Source organism: Odocoileus virginianus, chromosome 17 (genome assembly GCF_023699985.2).
Source record: "Odocoileus virginianus isolate 20LAN1187 ecotype Illinois chromosome 17, Ovbor_1.2, whole genome shotgun sequence".
Lineage (NCBI taxonomy): Eukaryota > Metazoa > Chordata > Mammalia > Artiodactyla > Cervidae > Odocoileus > Odocoileus virginianus.
Genome location: NC_069690.1, coordinates 30,170,526 through 30,189,262, shown reverse-complemented (window position 1 = coordinate 30,189,262; position 18,737 = coordinate 30,170,526). Strand labels below are relative to the sequence as shown.

The 18,737-nt window shown below is 42.6% G+C and overlaps 1 protein-coding gene across 1 annotated transcript in view; it reads left to right on the top strand.

Annotated features, from left to right (window-relative positions):
- HS3ST3A1 (heparan sulfate-glucosamine 3-sulfotransferase 3A1) overlaps positions 1 to 18,367 on the top strand; it is an 83,528-nt gene extending 65,161 nt beyond the window's left edge. The window contains exon 2 of the mRNA XM_070479132.1: positions 15,625 to 18,367. Within this exon, the coding sequence (XP_070335233.1) occupies positions 15,625 to 16,246 (622 nt within the window). The 3' untranslated portion in view covers positions 16,247 to 18,367. The remainder of the gene's footprint in view (positions 1 to 15,624) is intronic.
- Positions 18,368 to 18,737: the final 370 nt, after the last annotated feature.

Sequence of the window (18,737 nt, the reverse complement as noted above, 5' to 3'; positions counted from 1 at the left end):
ACATCACTGATGGTTGCCTTCACCGCCCCCCTCCAGGGTCTCAAGTTCATAGTGTATGCAACTGTACTGTTATTCAGCCTTCACTGAGACACTGCTGTCTTTGTGAAGCCTTCTCTGAATCTCCTGGGCAGAATCTGGTCCTTCGCAGAACATCTAAGCACTCCTATTACAGTCATTGTCCCAAACCCCTTTGCTATTCTGTCTTTCTGTCAAGAGGGTAAGCTCTTTGAGAGCAGGGCTGCTGTCTTTCTTAATTCTTATTGTTCCATTTCCTGGTGGGGTGCTTGACCCAAGTGGACACTTGACAAAAGTTTGCTAAATAAAAATCTCATACTTGGGGTCAAAACTAAAGGTAACCGTACAATAATAATTCAACAGATACTTGTTCATTCACTTAACAAATAGTTATTGAACATTTGCAGTGAATTGCATGTTTGAAATGGGAAGATGGCAAGAATGTCAGTGTGATTTCTTGACATCAGATGGTGTTTTGAAAGACTCCTTATATCAATGTAAAGGAAATAAAATCTAAGAAAAAAAGGCATCTCAGTAGAAAATAATAGATCAAAATACATAACCAGGAAATGTCTTTAGAAATAGCATTCCTAATAAATGTCTGGGAAAATGTTCACTGGCTTAAAACATAAGTATTAAATATTTAAAATTTTTTTCCATATATTTATTGGCATTAATTATGCAATATTCATAATATACAGTATAAATGAATGCATTAGAAGACATACTTTAATATATTGAAGTAGAACTGAGATATCTGAAATAATATATTAAAATTCAGAGATAAAGTTTAAATACTTTCATAGAAGGCCAGTTTGCCATTATGATTCAAAAACCTTTAAAATATACACACCTTCCCTTCTACTTCAAGGAAATAATTAAACATGAATGAAATGTTTAACTTTGGAAACAACCTAAGTATCCAACAATAAGGAATTCACTGAACGCTTCGTGGCAGTTCACATAATAGCACACTACACGGTCATTTAAAATTAAGTCAGTGTGTATTTAAGGTCAGAAATTTCCTATTTCAAAGGGCGCAAAAGCAGTTCAGAATGGTGTACATACATAATGATCGCATTTCACAAGTGTTATAAAAAATTGCATAGAGTAGCCTGGATGGATAGACTCTCAAGATACTTCATCTGAATGTACAAGAATTTGGGGCTTCTCTAAACTAAGTTTTCTACAATGAATCTTTTCAATTTGTATGTTAAATTTTTTTTTTAATTTAATTTTAAAAAGGCCTTGGGGACTTCCCTGGCAGTCCAGTGGCTGAGACTCTGTGTTCCCACCACAGGAGGCCCAGATTTGATTCCTGGTCAGGGAAGTAGCTCCCACATGCCAAAACTAAAGAACCTGAATGCTGCAACTAAGACTCAGTGGAAAGCTGCTGTTTTTCTCTGGGGTCGTACCCTGCAGCCTGCAGTGTTTTGTTTCCCTGAACTGATGGGAGAGAGATTCCTTCCTGCTCCATCCCACAAAGGTGGTGACAGCATGCCTGCAGCATCTCTGCCATGGAGAGCCGCCCTGTGAGTCACTTCATTTCGGAAGTCCAGTTCCCGGGGACCCTCAGGCTTGTTTGGAGTCAAAGCTTTGTCTGTCTGCCTTTTTCTCTGCGATGACCTCTCTGAGGCCTGGTACATCCTCTTTGTGTGCTTAACAGGTCCCTGGACAGAGCTGTTCATGCGTCTAAACATCCCGTGCGTCTAAACATTTCCAAAGTGATAAACCAAGCGAATAAACTGTTAAACAAAATATATTCTGTTCTTCTATTTTGATAGAAGAAATATTTGAATTTGAAATACTCCTTAATAACAACAAAACAAAAAATAATAGTGCTTAAATCTATTGTTTTTATGTGTCTGAAAGTTTAGGCAAAATACCAGAGGTAACTCGATTTAATTGTTATTGCTCAGTTGGGTCTATGGATGGACCAGCGATGTGTGGGTGAGTAATGAATGGAAACACGCACATATCATGAGCAATTACATATTCTGCAGTACAATTCATTTCTCATGCTTCATTTCAGCAAAATACTAATTACATTACCGTCAAGATTTTTATGATAATTTTGTTCTGGTGGCAATAATGACCTAGAGCGGGGGTCGGCAGACATTTTCTGAAAAGGTCAAGATCATAAATAGTTTAGACTTTGCAGGCCATCTGGTCTCTGTCACAAGTGCTCGACCTGCTGTCCAAGTTCAGAATCAGTCACAGACTCTCCGTAAGCAAAGCCTGACTCTGTGTTCACTATTCGCTACTGAGACAAATAGCTGGATTTGAGCCGTGGGCTGCCTGGTCCCTGTTGGAGCCATGATTTCCTCCTCCTGGGCGGCACAGGTGGCAACCTTGTTGATGGAGTGGATCTGTGAGCCCTCACTGATCACTCTCCCGAAGTTGGTTTTGTTCGCTCGCCTCACTTCACAATGATACCATGATTTTGGAGGTCGGTCTCGTCTCAGCAGAGTGAGACTATTTTGGAAGTTCTGTTAGTGAGACAGAACATAGGTCATTTTTTGCAGGTCAAACCCAGGGAAGCTGATAGCAGGTCCTGATGGCACATTTTAGAAAGAACATCCAGGGAGTCCAGGGCCCCAGTCCCTGAAAAATCACAGCTTCACGTTGATTTTCCTGCTTTGAACTTTAAAGGCAGGGGCTTCTATGGTGTGGCTCAGTGGTAAAGAATCCGCCTGCCAATGGAGGAAACACAGGTTCGATCCCTGGTCTGGAAAGATCCCACATGCCAAGGAGTAACTAAGCCCATGTGCCATGACTACTGAACCTGTGCTCGAGAGCCCATGTGCCACAACTCCTGAGCTCATGTGCTGCAACTACCGAAGTCCGAGTGGCCTGGAGCCCGTGCTCGAGGCTCCATGCAACAAGAGGTCATTGCAGTGAGAAGCCTGCTCACCACAGCTAGAGAAAGCCCGTGCACAGCAATGAAGACCCGGAGCAGCCTAAAATACATACACATAAATAAACTTTGCAGGCGTATTGCTGAGCACCCGCTCTGTGTCCAGAACCTAACAAACAGAAATCAAGGAAACCAAAACCAACAACAAAAAATGCATCCTTATCCAAATGTAACAAAGAGGCTTTCTAAAATGTCAAGGTTTTTCTCATCCTGCCCCCACATGTCTCGGCTGCTACTGTCCTTAGATCGTCAATTTCAAGCCACGAAAGCACATTTCTTGCCTTATCTGTAGTGGCACGTATGCGAAGGGCTGATAATTCCAGGCTGATGAGAGGATCCGTCTGCAGCTGCACAGAAGCTGACAGCCCTCAGACCAGTCGTTTATAAAATCCTGTCTGGAGCCAGAATGAGCTGAACTGGGGGCATGCGTGGCCGTGGCCATGGCTGTAGCCCTGGCTGTGGCCTCAGAGCTAGGAGAGCTGCCCCCACCCTCGGCCCCGGCCCTGCCTGCCCCATGAGGAATTCCACGTCTCCTCTGGATGGTTGATCTTGGAACATGGTTCAAAGTACCAGATAGGATGAAGAACAGCCCCTCCTTTCATCGAGGCTCGTGTTTAATGCATCATTCCTGCCTCAGAAGGACCACAAGGGAATTTCCCCTGCAGGGATGAACTGTATTGTTTAGGGAGTTGAAACCTCAGCATGGTCGAACACAGAGCTCTCTGTATTTCTAGAATTTGAGAAGAATTTTGTATCATGGAGATGACAGTGAACCAGGGCTCAGGTGAGCAGGGTCTCAGCCAAGCCTTGGGTCCATCCAGCTTTGGTTTTTTTCAGAAAACCCGTGGTTTCCTGCCTCTGTGGAACCACAAGACTGGGGCGGGGGTGGGGCTGGTGCTTTGAGACTCCCCCCAGTTATCCATCAGTGATGGTCCCCCCACAAGAGCACAGTCTACCTACCTCCTTTTTTCCAGCTCATTTTGGTTTCTTTTTGGTTTTTTACTTTATATTGGAGTATGGTTGGGGGCTTCCCAGGTGATTCCGGGGGTAAAGAATCTACCTATAATGCAGAAGAAGCAGGAGACCTGGGTTCAATCCCTGGTTCAATCCCTGGGTGAGGAAGATCCCCTGGAGGAGGGCCTGGCAACCCACTCCAGTATTCTTGCCTGGAGAATCCAGCGGACAGAGGAGCCTGGTGGGTTATAGTCCAAAGGGTTGCAAAGAGTTGGACACGACTGAAGCAACTGAGCACGCACTTGGAGTATAGCTGATTTACAATATTGTGTTCGTTTTAGGTTCAGCAAAATGACTCATATACTATTCATTCTAAATATATCTAAATACTATTCATTCATACTAAATATATCTGTTCATTTTAAATTCTTTTCCCATGTAGGTTATTACAGAATATTGAGTGTAGTCCCCTGTGCTCTATAGTAGGTCCTTGCTGATTATTTTATATATAGTAGGCTTTGCATGTTACTCCCAAACACCTAATTTATCCCTCTTCCCCCAACCTTTCCCCTTTGGTAGACATAAGTTTGTTTTCTATGTCTGTGAGTCTGCTTATGTTTTTAAAGAAGTTCATCGGTGTCATTTTTTTTTAGAGTCCACATATAAGTGATATCAAATTATATTTGTCTTTGTCTGACTTTCTTCAGCCTGTTTTTGATCTGTCTGTCTTTCTGTAATCTCTCTCTCTCTCTCTCACACACACACACACTTCTAAGAGTTTATAAATATTATTTAGGCTCTAGATGCTAATTTAATTACAGTTTATCTCTGTTTTCTATCAGGTTCAGTTCAGTTCAGTTGCTCAGTCATGCCCAACTCTTTGTGACCCCATGGACCAGGCTTCCCTGTCCATCACCATCTCCCAGAGGCTGCTCAAACTCATGTCCATCGAGTCAGTGATGCCATCCAGCCATCTAATCCTCTGTCACCCCTTCTCCTCCTGCCTTCGGTCTTTCCCAGCGTCAGGGTCTTTTCCAGTGAGTCAGTTCTTTGCAATAACTCCAATTCCAATACTGTTTTCTATAGTCATTTTTTAATAACGATTTAGAAATGTTAAGAGGTTTCTATTGTACAGTCACTAAATTGTGTCTAACTCCTTGTGACCCCATGGACTACGGCATGCCAGGCTTCCCTTCCTTCACTGTCTCCCTTAGTGTCCTCAGAGTTATGTCCATTGAGTCAGTGATGCCATTCAATCATCTCATCATTTCTCTTCTAATTGAATTTTGATGTCCCCTCTGTTTCTTGGACATTTGAGCTTTTCATTTTGCTCTGTCTGCTGTTCAATTAAAATGAGATCTCAAGGTTGCTTTTTTGCTTAAATTCTCCTAGATGCCAAGAGTTTGGAATCATTGCCTATCTGAAGATGTAATTTGGATGCTTCTTTCAATGCAATAAAACTGAGCTCAGTAGAAACAGCTCAGATTTTTCTCTTTATAATCTTCTATACATTTCGGGCCCTTATTACTCAGGTCTGTGCCAACCCCTCCCCCACCTTCATAGGTGTCAGTAGCCTAGATATTGAGCTGTTTTGTTTGCCTTTCTTTGGGAATGCCCTTGAGATACTTTCTTTACCCTCAAATTCTAGAACACTTTGTGAATACTTTTCAAAGTGTGGATCTCTACCAAGGCCAGAACTAGGATGCGGCATCAATAGTACATAGAATGCAAAAGTCAAGGAGATGCTTACTCCCAGGCTAGCACAGGTATTGAAACCTGTGTACCTGGACAGAATAATGATCATCCCTTCCCAGCTTGATGCATAAAGAACACCTGACATCCAGAGATAGACCCACTGTGGACAGAAGGAAAATCCCTATCTTTTTCCCAGGTCCTCTCTTAGACTCTGGTTGTCTTTATCAATTCTGCCACTATTATTAGGTGGTTCGTTACCTCTAGATTTTAATGGGGTTAGGGCTTTCTTTCTGGGTATTCTTTGATATTTTGAGAGGACTTTGGGAGAGGTACATCAGTTCCCAAGAGCCAGACACCATTTTAAAACAGAGTTTGGGGGACTTCCCTGGTGTCCAATGGTTAAGACTTCGTCTTCCAATGCAGGAGTGTGAGTTCGATCCCTGGTCCGGTAAGTCAGATCCCACATGCCTCGCGGCCAAAAAACCAAAATGTAAAACAGGAGCAATTTGTAACATTCAATAAAGACTTCAAAAATGGATCACATAAAAAAAAAAAAACCTTAAAAAAATAAATAAAAATAAAACAGAGTTTGGGATGCTGTAAACGAGGTTAGAAAGGATATTTTCAATCTTATGAACACATGAGTTTCCCAATTAAGTAAACTTAGAAGGAGAAAATAAGAGGGTAGAACAATGAGCCTTGTAAGATACTGGTCTATTTTTGTATTTCCTAAGAGTCCACAGATGATAAAAATTGTAGAATTGCTTGGGAAACTCTGAGATCCCACACAGACATCAAGGATTATGGATTGAATTTATGATCCCAGATAACCCTTGCCTCTTCCCCTTCAGGACTGCCCTTCTCTATGACCTGGATCCAGATGTATTTTCTGTCCTTTCATGAGGCTCCCCCACATTATCAACCAAGAATCCTTGACTTCGCTCTCCTCCCCTGCAGTGCCAAGGAACATTGTGTTGCTTTCTTGAAATAAGCTGGTTTCCTTTGTCCATAAGCCTGAGGAGGATGAGAACCATCTCTTTCTGTCTCTTTAGTTGATTGTTCAGATGTTTAGAAGGAACACTGGCTTTCAGGGCACTGGGAAATGTATCCATCTTTAAGTCTGATGCTTGGATATCTTGACGACAGTTTGCTTATCAGATCTGCACATCGATATTCGGTCAGTGTGGGAGCCGGATCCAAAACCATACATCTTCCTTTCCTACAGAAGCCAACTCAAAGAAATCAGCGAAAGGGAGTTTTCTTTCCAGCCTCAGAAGGCACGTTTGGAGTGGGGGTCCCACATAATGCCAGCAGGAAAAGAAATATTGCTATAGCCGCCCTTGGCCCGGGGGACGCAGGCCCGACAACTCTGGAGTTACTTTGCTTCCTGTGCTCCTGGCTCACGCCATCGGAGGCCCCCCTGGGAACCACCTTCACTCCATGGCCATGAAAAGAGCATGTTTTCCCTAGAATTTCCTGCTGCCGGAGGTTTCCAGAAACAGACACACAGTTCTGTTTGGTTGCAGAGACTAAAAGAAAAAAAAAAAATGTATGTGTACATGGGCCAGATTTATTTATTTCTCAAGGTAAATTACCTTTGCCTTACAACTCAGGTCCTTCCCTTACAGAAGAAAGCCTTTGAAAAACAGGCAGTGTCTGCGACCTGTTTGCAAGATTCCAGGCAGAATGATTCATGCTCTTGAGGTGGATAGGGAAGTAGTGCCTGTCATATTCCCTCGTTGTGACAGAATGTCAGTGACGGATCTGCCATCTGCCAACAGACCACTGCCCAGGTCCAGGAAGGTGGAAGGAGCATGTGCTTTGGGGCAGAATGGACCTGGATTTTCATTCTGTCCCTTTCACTCATTACTGTGTGTCTTTGGACAACAACTGTAATCTCTCTGAGCCCATTTCCTCCTCAGAAATTGCGCCAGTAATTCTAGCTTTTCACTGTTGTGAGATGCAGGAAAGAATACATCAAATCTCGATCTACAGTAAATGCTAAGTATGGGTTCCTTTGCTTCTGTCTTCATCATGTTTTTCCTAAGACACTTGGAATTGAATTCTTGACTGTCCTGTGTCTGTTATTGGTAACAGAGTCTTTTCTGTGGACTTCACTTTCTAGCAGTGACATCTTATTTTGATGTTTTGGCCACAGAGGATGAGCAGTGCAGAGATGAGTCTCCTTCGGGACTTCCCCAGTGGTCCAGTGGTTAAGACCCCATACTTCAGTGCACAGAACAAGGGTTTGATCCCTGGTCAGGGAACTAAGATCCCACATGCCACATGGTGCGGCCAACACACACACACACACACACACACACACACACACAGATACAGAGATGGGTCTCCTTTGTCCCTGTCTTCCTGAAGGCAGCAAGATTACTCAGCTGGTGGATGGGCTAGTTGGTCTTTCTGCTGCCTCCAGGCACCAGGGAGATGCCAAGACAGCCTTCATCTGAACCAGCCTCAGCATTTTGCCTTGGTATCTGTTACTGGAGCTGCACTCTTTTCAGCCTCATTGATTCTGAAATCAATTCTGTTGATGCTAAGTTGCCCTGCTTAATGATTTGCAAAAATCTTTTTATTTGATTGGTAGTCACACCTCAGAAGAGATCAGCAAGTGTGATGCTGGGTGGAACTTTCAATCTGACAGGTTACTAATGAGTTAAAGCCCTGAACATACATGTAACTTTAGAGCTGGGATGGTCTCTAAGATATGGGAGATGGTGGTCTTATTTTGCTGATGAAGAAACCCAGGCCCAGAGAACTTAAGTGATCCACTTAAGGTCACACAGCTTTTAACATCAGAATCAAAGCTGAATCCACACTTCTATTCCCAGTTTTGAGTTTCCTATGAAACTCCATTTTCTTCATGGAGATGTTTGATCCATCTGAACCATGTTTTAGGATAAAAACAATCATGTGTTGTCTTTTGTCTCCATTAGAATTCTTAGGCAGAAATCTTTTTTTTTCTCATGTGAAAGATTGTTTAGTGTCTTCTGTCTATTCATCATATAAATTAAGTGATGTATTTCTTCCATTAGTTATTTTTTTAAAAAAATAAGGAGTGTAGCAATGGTCTTATTTTTTTAACTTTTTTTTTTTTTTTAGTATAGCCAATTAACAAACAATTAACAGACAGTTTCAGGTGACCCTCAAAGGGACTCAGCCATACATACACATGCATTCTCCCCCAAACCCTCCCATCCAGGAGGCCACATAACATTGACCAGAGTTCCTTTTGCTATGCAGTTCAACTGCATTTTTGTTTTGGGAGCTGTTTGGGGGGCTTTTTTATAGTAAAATTTCTATCATTTTCCACCTGTAAAACTTTGGGATCTTCTTTGCAAACATCCCCTCTGTTCGCTCCATGAATCAGTTGTGTGGCCCCCTGTGTCCCCCCCATCAGTATTCCTCCTTTTCTCACCACCTTTTTCTTCCTTGATTTCAGCCCCTAACCCAGGTCCTCCACTCCTCAAGCTGGGATCGCACTGGAAGAGCCTCCCCAGATATGTCTAACTACCTGCAGGGCTTTCCTGATCCATCCTGACTTGTACGCTGACTCAGATTTAATCTCTCACTGACGTTAATCACACCCTCCCCTTCTCAGTCTAATTTCACGCAGCTCCCCTGTTTCAAACAGACAAATTCCTTCATCTGTGTTCAATTTGGGCCTTTCAGCCTCTTCACAGCCACCCTATGGGGTAACTTACTCACATTATCGGGTCGGCATCCATCGAACTGGCTCCATCCGAGTCACCCTCTGTATGTCCTTTTCCCATTGCTCTTGTCTGCTGACTTTTCTCTCTTCCTGTGCGACAGGGATAACCTGGCCGCGGGCACTGGAAGGGCCATCCATCACCTCCCATAGACAGCCATGGGAGCTGGCACCTGCTGCTTCTCCTGCCAAATCTCAGCTTCTTCCTCCGAAAAACTGGGAGCATAGTGTCTATCTTATCTTACAGGAGAAAACCGTTGATAAATGTTTTGCAAGCATACCACATTCTTCAGCTATCTCTGTGTCCACACTGTAGAGACACATCCTCCGTGAACTCCGAGGCGCTTACAGCACTGGGAGAATCTCATCTGGGACAGAGGCCAGGCAGCTCCTGTTCTGATAACTTACCCGGGGTGAGGGGCAAGGGGTCCCTGGTAGGATCACTGGTTCCTCGAGATGGAAGCTCAGTCCTTGTCCCTTCATGAGCTAAACTTCCACAAATTGGAGATGTAGTTGGTTTAGCAAATGCCCTTTTTTATAAATTATTTTCTTATTTTTGGCTTTGTTGGGTCTTCACTGCTGCACAGGCTTTTCTCTAGTTGCAGCGCATGGGCTTCTCATTGCAGTGGCTTCTTTTATTGTGGAGCACGGGCTCCAGGGTACAGGCTGCAATAGCTGTGGTACACAAGCTTAGTTTCTCTGCTGCATGAGGGATCTTCCCAGACCAGGGATTGAACCCTTGTCGTCTGCATTGGCAGGCAGATTCTTTACCACTGAGCCACCATGGAAGTCTCGCAAATGCCCTTCTTGAAATCCATGTGTTCCTTGGAGAATTGTAGAAAACTGGTCCATTTATTTTTATATGTGCCATAAGTTTTTATTGAAGTATAACACCATTCAGAAAAGGACTCAGATCCTAGGATCTGACTCAGTGATGTTTCACAGGGTGGTTACACTCATGTCACCAGCACCCAGATCCTGCACTGGGGTATTCCTGACTTTCCAGAAGCCCCTGTGGCCTCAGTCACTAATCCTCCCCCCCACCAAAGGTAACAGCTGAGCTGACATCTAACACTAGAGGTGGGTTTTGCCTGTTTTTGAGCTTTTTATAGGAGAAATCATCAAGTGTATATGTTTTTATAACTGGCTGTCTAATTCATTTCTATTGATAGAATTTGATGTCTTTGTCTTCTGGGTGAGTTCTTTTTTTAAAGAAATCAGGCTAAAATAGACATAACATTTGCCATCTTAGCCATTTTTAACTGACCATTTTAACTGACCATTTCCCAGGTCAGTAGCAGTAAGTCCATTTACGTTGCTAAGTGATCACTCTCCTGAACTCTTCATCTTGCAAAACTAAAATCCCCACCAAATACAAACTCCCCCTCCCCTGGCCCCAGCCCTGGCAATCACTATTCTACTTTCTGTCTCTGTGAATTCAGTTCCTCTAGGGACCTCATACAAGTGGGGTCACACAGTCGGTATCCTTCTGAGCCTGGTTATTTCACTCAGCAGAAAGGCCTCAAGGCCTGTCCGTGTTGCAGCAGGTGTCAGAATTCTGTTCCCTTTTTAAGGCTGCATAATATTCCGCAGTATGGCTAGATCATGTTTTGTCTGCCCATTCAGCCCTCAGCCCTCTGTGGACACTTGTGTTGCTTCTACTCTTTAGCTATGTTGAATTCTTATTTTCTTCTTTGGAGACAGAGAACAAAAGTGTGCCATGCACCTGGTAATAATCCTCCATTTGCTTGTGCAACTCCTTGTGAAACTCCTTCTTCTCCTTGACATCTTCAGGAGAAAACAAATAAGCATCTCTAATTTTTCTTTATATTTCTAGTTTCTACCCTTTTATCCTACCCATTTCTACTATAAAATGTCTCAAAATTATTTTCACTCCCGCAAAGTGAATGGAACAGCCAATCCTGTTTGCCTGGAAATTAAGGCATCCTAGGACCCACCCTGTCCATTGTTCACTGGAATTTCTCACCCTGCACGCCAGCTTGTCTGGTCTTTAGGCAAACCCACACGTCTTCTCATTGCACTCACCTCTCTGCTCCCCTCACTTGCCCGGTGTTTCTGAGAAGTTCCCATCATGCTTGGTGGCTCTTCCATTGTGTGTCCCAGGCTGAGCCCTTATACAGAACAGTCATAGTACATGCTTCACTTGGGCAAGGAAAGAAGATGTCTAAATTCACCTAAACACTTTGAAATACTGTATTCCAACATATATGTGCATTTTGTTTTGTGTGATAAAGGAGCTCTTTTCTGAGCATTAAAATTCAAGTTGCAATAAGAAAACGAATCTAAGAATTTAAAAGGGAGATGGCCATTTAAAGAATTCTGAGATGAGTCCTTTTACAAAGCAATAATTCTCTGCAATATAAGCCTCATCAAGGATTTACTTGCACTTGCATTTCTTCCTTTATGAAGCAAGTAGGTAGCAGGCAGCCCCTAGTTCACTCGAACTCCCCATCCCGTCCACTTTCCTCACCCTGAAGATGACAGTAACTAATGTGTTTTTCCTCTGAAATCCTATTTTAGCTGTTTCCTCTTCAAACTCCTCCTACTTTGGATAGCTCTTTTTCCTACCCTATCGAGATAATTTAAAATAGCATTTCTTTTCTTCAGGGATATGGGTAGTATTTCCTCTGGGCCGGCACAATCTATGACTTTAATCTCTGCTGACAGGCCGCTGGAGTCTGTACTTCTCCCCGGGGCCGGAGGGCAGGAAGACTGAGATTGCCCACCAGCAGCTCCCATCTGAAGGGTGTTATCTCTATTCTACTGGCAAAATGCGAGGTCGAGTGGTTAAAAGTCAGAGATGATAGGAAAGAAGGCAAGAATGCTGACTCTTTAAAAAAAATCATGGAATACTCCTCCTTATCATTTCAGTGGTGTCTGAGGTGTGCTTTTTTACAGTCCAGAATTTTTTTTCACACATTTGATCCAATTTTCTTCCCCGAGATAGTCCAACAGTTTCTGTATAGATCTCCTGGCTCATCTTATAAAAGTGTAAGTTAGCTTCCAAAGTAGGCTGGTCTAGCCGACTTCTCAGTTCCATGAAGGGGATATATGTGTGTGTGTGTGTGTGTGTGTGTGTGTGTGTGTGTGTGTGTTGTTGTTGTTGTTTAGTTGTTAAGTCCTGTCCAACTCTTTTGTGACCCTGTGGACTGTAGCCCTCCAGTCTCCTCTGTCCATGGGCTTTCCCGGGCGAGAATACTGGAGTGGGTTGCCCTTCCCCTCTCCAGGGGATCTTCCCAACCCAGGGATTGAACCCAAGTCTCCTGCATTGCAGGCAGATTCTTTACTGCTGAGCCTTGAGGGAAGCCTGTATATGTGTGTATATATGTGACGAATCCACAGATTCAGTCACTGTGAATAGATATACACACACACACATACACAGTGACAAAGTCTGTGGGTTTATGTCACACGGGGGCCCCAGCCTTACACAGGCAGTCATGACCATCTGTGTCTCCCTTGTGTCAACACAGACCTCCCTGGTCTTTGCTTTTTCTCACCCAGACCTTCAGGTATGTCTAAGAAATGGGAGATGGGGACACAGTTAAAAGTTCTGAAAAAGGAATGGCAGATTTCTTAAATCAACAAGGAAAAAAGCAACAGGAATCAGATATCTGATTATCATTTCCCCTCCAGAAGAAAAGTAAAGATAAGCTGACTAAAATATCAAAGAAAGAAAATTGTGAGGAGATCTGTATCATTAAACTAAGCCAGCATCAGTGGCTTATTGCCACGAATGTTGAAGAATTTGTGCCAGGTATAAATGCACATGGCAACAGATTGTTTGTGAAGCAGTTGACAGTAGGGGTTATGGGGGAGTTGACACAGTGGGTTAGGAAGGAAATGAAATTGGCAGTCAGTTGCTTTTTGAAGTTGGATGTAAGTTACCGTGAGATATATGTTATAGTTTTCTCTACTTTGGGGTTTTTTGAAATTTTTTGTAATATACAATTAGCAAATATACAGGAGGAATAAAATTACAGGTAATCAAACAAAAGCAGACTCATGTAACACAGTGCATTTTTTATTACAAAGGTGAAATAGAAATTAATAATAAAATTATGAATGAAACCAGCAAGTCAACCATCAGAATTTAATAAAAGTAAAAGCAGTCCTAATGCCTGGACCAAAAAGAAAAAGTATCAAGTGCAATTACTAAATATTTGTGAAGTTATGTAAATGACCAACAGTACATGTCAAACTTTGGGGAATTTGATAAGTCTATACTTAAAGGGAAAATAGTAGCTTCAAAATGTTTTTATTACTTGAGATGAGAGAAATTATAATAAATGAACTAAACATTCAGTTAATTAAATTGGAAGAACAAAGCATGAATAGAGAAAGAATAAATGTCATTAAAAAAGTAAAATGCAAATAAGTAAATTTGAAAAGTCATCTACCGAACTAAAAAGAAAGGCAGGAAGAACCCCCACAAAATTATAGTTGAGACAGAGCATAAAACTTGAACTACTCAACTGGGTGATTTTTAGAAAAATATTGACAAAATTCACCAAAGATGAAGCAGATCATTACAAAGAAACAATAACCACAGAAGAAACTGTAAATGTATTTGAAGATTCTAGTCCCTTTCTTATCCTCAACCCCCAAAAGCACCAGTATTCGATGACTTGGGGCTTCCCAGGTGGCCCTAGTGATAAAGAATCCGCCTGCCAGTGCACAAGACACAGACTTGGGTTCGACCCCTGGGTCAGAAAGATACCACGGATCCAGGATTCTTGCCTGGAAAATCCCTTAGACAGAGGAGCCTGGTGGGCTACAGTCCATGGGGTCACAAAAGAGTTGGACATGACTTAGCCACTAAACAACAACATACCAGATACATATTTCAAATCTATGATAAATAGTGGATTTAATGGCAGTACACTTTTGGAAAAATACGTAGGTTTTATTTCACCTGCTTGTACTTTTGGACTGGCTCTGAGACCCATCCTTTCTCATGCTTGAACTAGGTAGCAATCTCTCCAACAGGACTCCCAACAGGAATTTTTTTTCCCCCACATGACAAGTGATTCTAACATTTGTCAGGAAGAATAAAGAGACAAGAATCATCAAGAACGTTTTGAACAACAGAGTCAGAATTTACTTTGATGTACATGAAAATATATTACCATAACATGATAGTAAGTTAACGTGACAGTTGGGCTAATAGAGAGAGGAACCACGATATTTAAACTATTGTAAGGGTGGCATTTCAAATTATTAGATGATAAAAGATGGATTATTTGATAAGTCTTGTTTGTTATTGGAAAGTTCAGGAATTAGAAAGAGAAATATTTTGTGTACTACACAATGATACTATGTTATAATTTATTTGTTTATAAGAAAATGACAAAAAGGGCTCAGGGTATTTTAACACCATCTCACTGCTGTATAATTGTGTTTATTACAATATTCTAATTCACCTAAAAGAATTTGATCAAGGTTATTTTCTTACAGCCTTGTGGGTTGATGATTATAAAAAAATTACATAGCACTTATTTTGTGCCAGGCACTTTTCTAAGCTATCGAGGTATATTAATACCTTTAATATTACACAACATCACAACATCCATGGGAGGTCAAAATAGTATTATTATTTCCCATAAAGTACATCCACGAGGAACTAGGGGTGCAGAGTATCTGTGTAACTTCTCCAAGGTCACAGTGACATACCTAGTAAGGGGAGCAATTGGTACCTCAACTCAGGCCGCCTGGCTCTGGGTGCATACGGCTTTTGCTCTCCTAGAAAGAAGCTCACAGAGTCCATTAGGGGAAGGCACTCAGGCTCCTGGCTCTAATGTGCCTTTCTGCTCCACTCAGGGCCCTCTAAAAGCTGGATACTGCAGAAAATAAGGGAAGAGGTGACACCAGGAGAGGATCTCAGAGAATGTCGAATCTTTCTCCTACCCTAAACTAAGGTGCCTTCACATCTTAGGTGGATAGAGATCATCTGACCTCCAAGCTTCAGAGGGATGTTCCTGTATCTCTCAGCTCTGACATTTGACTTACATTTTTTCAATGTTTCTACAACTGTAATTAGATGGAGCCAGGATTGAAAGTGTTGACATTGCAACTGGATGCTCTGTGATGACCTAGAGGGGTGGGATGGGGGGACGGGTCCAATGGAGGGAGGGGGTATGTGTATATCTATAGCTGATTCACGTTGTACACCAGGAATTTACACAACATTGTATAGCAGTTAACCTCCCATTAACAATCAATTTTTTAAAAGTGTTGACTTGGAGACGTGTGGCCAAAGAACTGTGACCTCTGACCCGCTCTGGTCTGTTTGCTCGCGCAGGGACCTGATGCCGAGGACCCTGGACGGCCAGATCACCATGGAGAAGACGCCCAGCTACTTCGTGACACGCGAGGCGCCCGCGCGCATCTCGGCCATGTCCAAGGACACCAAGCTCCTGGTGGTGGTGCGCGACCCGGTGACCCGGGCCGTGTCGGACTACACGCAGACTCTCTCCAAGCGGCCCGACATCCCCAGCTTCGAGAGCCTGGCCTTCCGGAACCGCTCGGCGGGCCTGGTGGACCGCTCGTGGAGCGCCATCCAGATCGGCCTGTACGCGGAGCACCTGGAGCGCTGGCTGCGCCACTTCCCCGCCCGCCAGATGCTCTTCGTGAGCGGCGAGCGCCTGGTGCGCGACCCGGCCGGCGAGCTGGGCCGCGTGCAGGACTTCCTGGGCCTCAAGCGCATCATCTCGGACAAGCACTTCTACTTCAACCAGACCAAGGGCTTCCCCTGCCTCAAGAAGGCGGAGGGCAGCGGCCGCCCCCACTGCCTGGGCAAGACCAAGGGCAGACCCCACCCCGAGATCGACGCGCAGGTGCTGCGGCAGCTGCGGGATTTCTACCGGCCCTTCAACCGCAAGTTCTACCAGATGACGGGCCACGACTTCGGCTGGGACGGATGAACTTTTAATTTAAAAAGAAAAAAGAAAATATCAGAAGATAATATATTTTTTTACCAATCGGTAGAGAAGAAGCAGTTTAATATTTGCGCTGCCGATATTTGTTTCAGTATTTTTTTCCCCCATGAATGTTAAAAGAGATTGTTCTCCTCTCCACCCTCACTGGCGTGAACTACCAACTGTGAAGGTTTCCATTAAAAAAGGAAACCTGCACGAATCTCCATTTTCCATCTTGATTTTGTGTTTTACGTGCACAGTTATGAAGTATGAATGTCAGTTGCCATTAAAACTTTCAAGAAATTCCTGAGAGTATAGCTCACTCACTCGTTTTTTTTTAAACACAGCCCAGATAAAACTGATATCTCTCCTGATGTTTTTCTCCCTTTAATTTTGTTCCTGTGCCACTTTTTCTTAAACCCTTTCCCGATTAATAATTCTGTATGGTTACCCATCACTTCTCGGATATCACAGTGTTTTCAACTACATCTTTCTTGATCCTTATACTCGGCTGTGATTTAACAACATAGAACAGGAAGGCTATTATCCCCATTTTACAGATAAAGAAACTGAGTACCAGGGAGGTTAAGTGACGTATCTTACCGCCAGGTGGTGGGCCCTTGACAAAACTCCATCTTCCACTTATTCCCTATTTTGTGCCACTCTTCTCAGGAAGTATGGGAAAGGCACAGACATCCTTTAGAAATGCTTGGCTAGTTTGGGGAGGGTTTCCTGTTGCTTTTGAGTTCTATGCAAGCCTTATGGTGCTCAGACACCTTACACAGTTGTGCTCAAGGAAACTACTCTGTCCTGGACACAACGTCTTTTAAGAGGCAATCTTCTTGGCTTGCTAAAGCACCCCAAGAGGTGGAAATCCCGACTGAATTGAAGTGAGGGGAATACTGGATTGTTGCATGGAGAACAAGGTGGCTACTCACACTAGGAGCAGGACAAGCTGTGGTAGGGGCAGAATTTACGTATTCTTGTTTTGATTACCTTATTTTTTTTTCTTAAAGAAAAACCCACATCAGTAAGAGTTTGCAAATATCAACCTCAGTTTTTAACCTCTCTTTTAACAAAGAAAGTCTGCCTCTGTTTATGACATCTTATTTCTAAACTTGGAGTTAGTACTAAAAAAAAAAATCAACATCTTATTTACAAGGCCCTCAGTTTTTTATGGGTGGAGGGAGGGCTGTCACTTTGTCACTTTATTTTTCCCCATTTCCTCTTTATACCAATTATAATATAATATTCATTGATATTTGGAAAATACTCTAAGAAGTGCAGATATGGGTATAATGGTGATTTTTTTTTCTATTCTCCCATCTGTTTCTGCCTGTTCCCCATTTAAATAGCTCAAATAAATCAATAGTTTATTAAGAGTGTTCCTTTCCTCTCTGAGTGGGCATTAACCAGATTAGCATTAATGGGAATTAAATTGGTTTAGAGAAGAGCACATATGCACAAACTATATAAAACATTTATAATTAGTCTGTCAGCAACATTTTATTACAGGTTTAAACCCAAGAGGAAAATGTCTCCAATCTCATGAATGTTTTCCATGTCTGCAAAAATGGAAAGGATCGGACACTCCAGTGTTCTAAAACAGTATTCTTTTTTCTTCTCAGTTTTGTCAGTTGAACCTAATGTCATTTTAAAATATGAAGTTTTATTGTGCATTTGACAGAGATGCTATTATTGAGTGAACTATATTTCTTGAGAAGTCTAACATGGGATTAAAATGAAGGAAAAAAAACTTAAGTTTCTAGTTATCCTATTCTTGCTTTAAATCTCTGGATTTATTTATTAATTCTCTTTTATGGGGGTTAAGTAGACCCCAAATCCAGGTCCCCTTTCCCAGCTGATCTCCTTCCCTTCTGTGCCCTCAGCTTCCTGACACTATAGCCTGTTTTTTTGTTCTACTTGAATCATCACTACCAGCAGCAAGAAATGCGTTTTACAGTCTTCATCTTTTCTCTTATGTCTGTGCTTCCGATTCTCTCATAAGCATTTGCTTGGCCTCACCCAAAAGTGGCTCGCACAAGGAGACAAGCTAACAATTGTATTCATCAGCCTTTGTCTTTTTATGTTAAGAAATAATAAAAGAACAGAATTGAGTGCAAAGAACTTCTTGCATGTAGATTTTGTTGTTTGCTCATATGATTTTTTAAATGGATGACTACAGAGCATTCCAGGAAAACCTTCTGAGATGTCATAAGAATAGTAGAAGTTCTTTATCCTAACCAAGTGTGTGAAGATCTCAGGTCAGTGTGCCCCAGAACAGGAATTTTCCATTTCTGCCTTTATGTGATATTTCCCCTTGCTCTGTGTGGACTTGGGCTCAGATTTCTTTTGTCCATTTGGCTCCATCACATAAGAAATAGGCTGTGCTCTTGATTTGAGCCTCTTAGTCACCCTTCCTCCAAGCTCTCTGCTCCACAGTCATGCCCACTGACCTCCTGCTCTCCTCGCAGATGGAGAGAACAGCCAGAGGTCA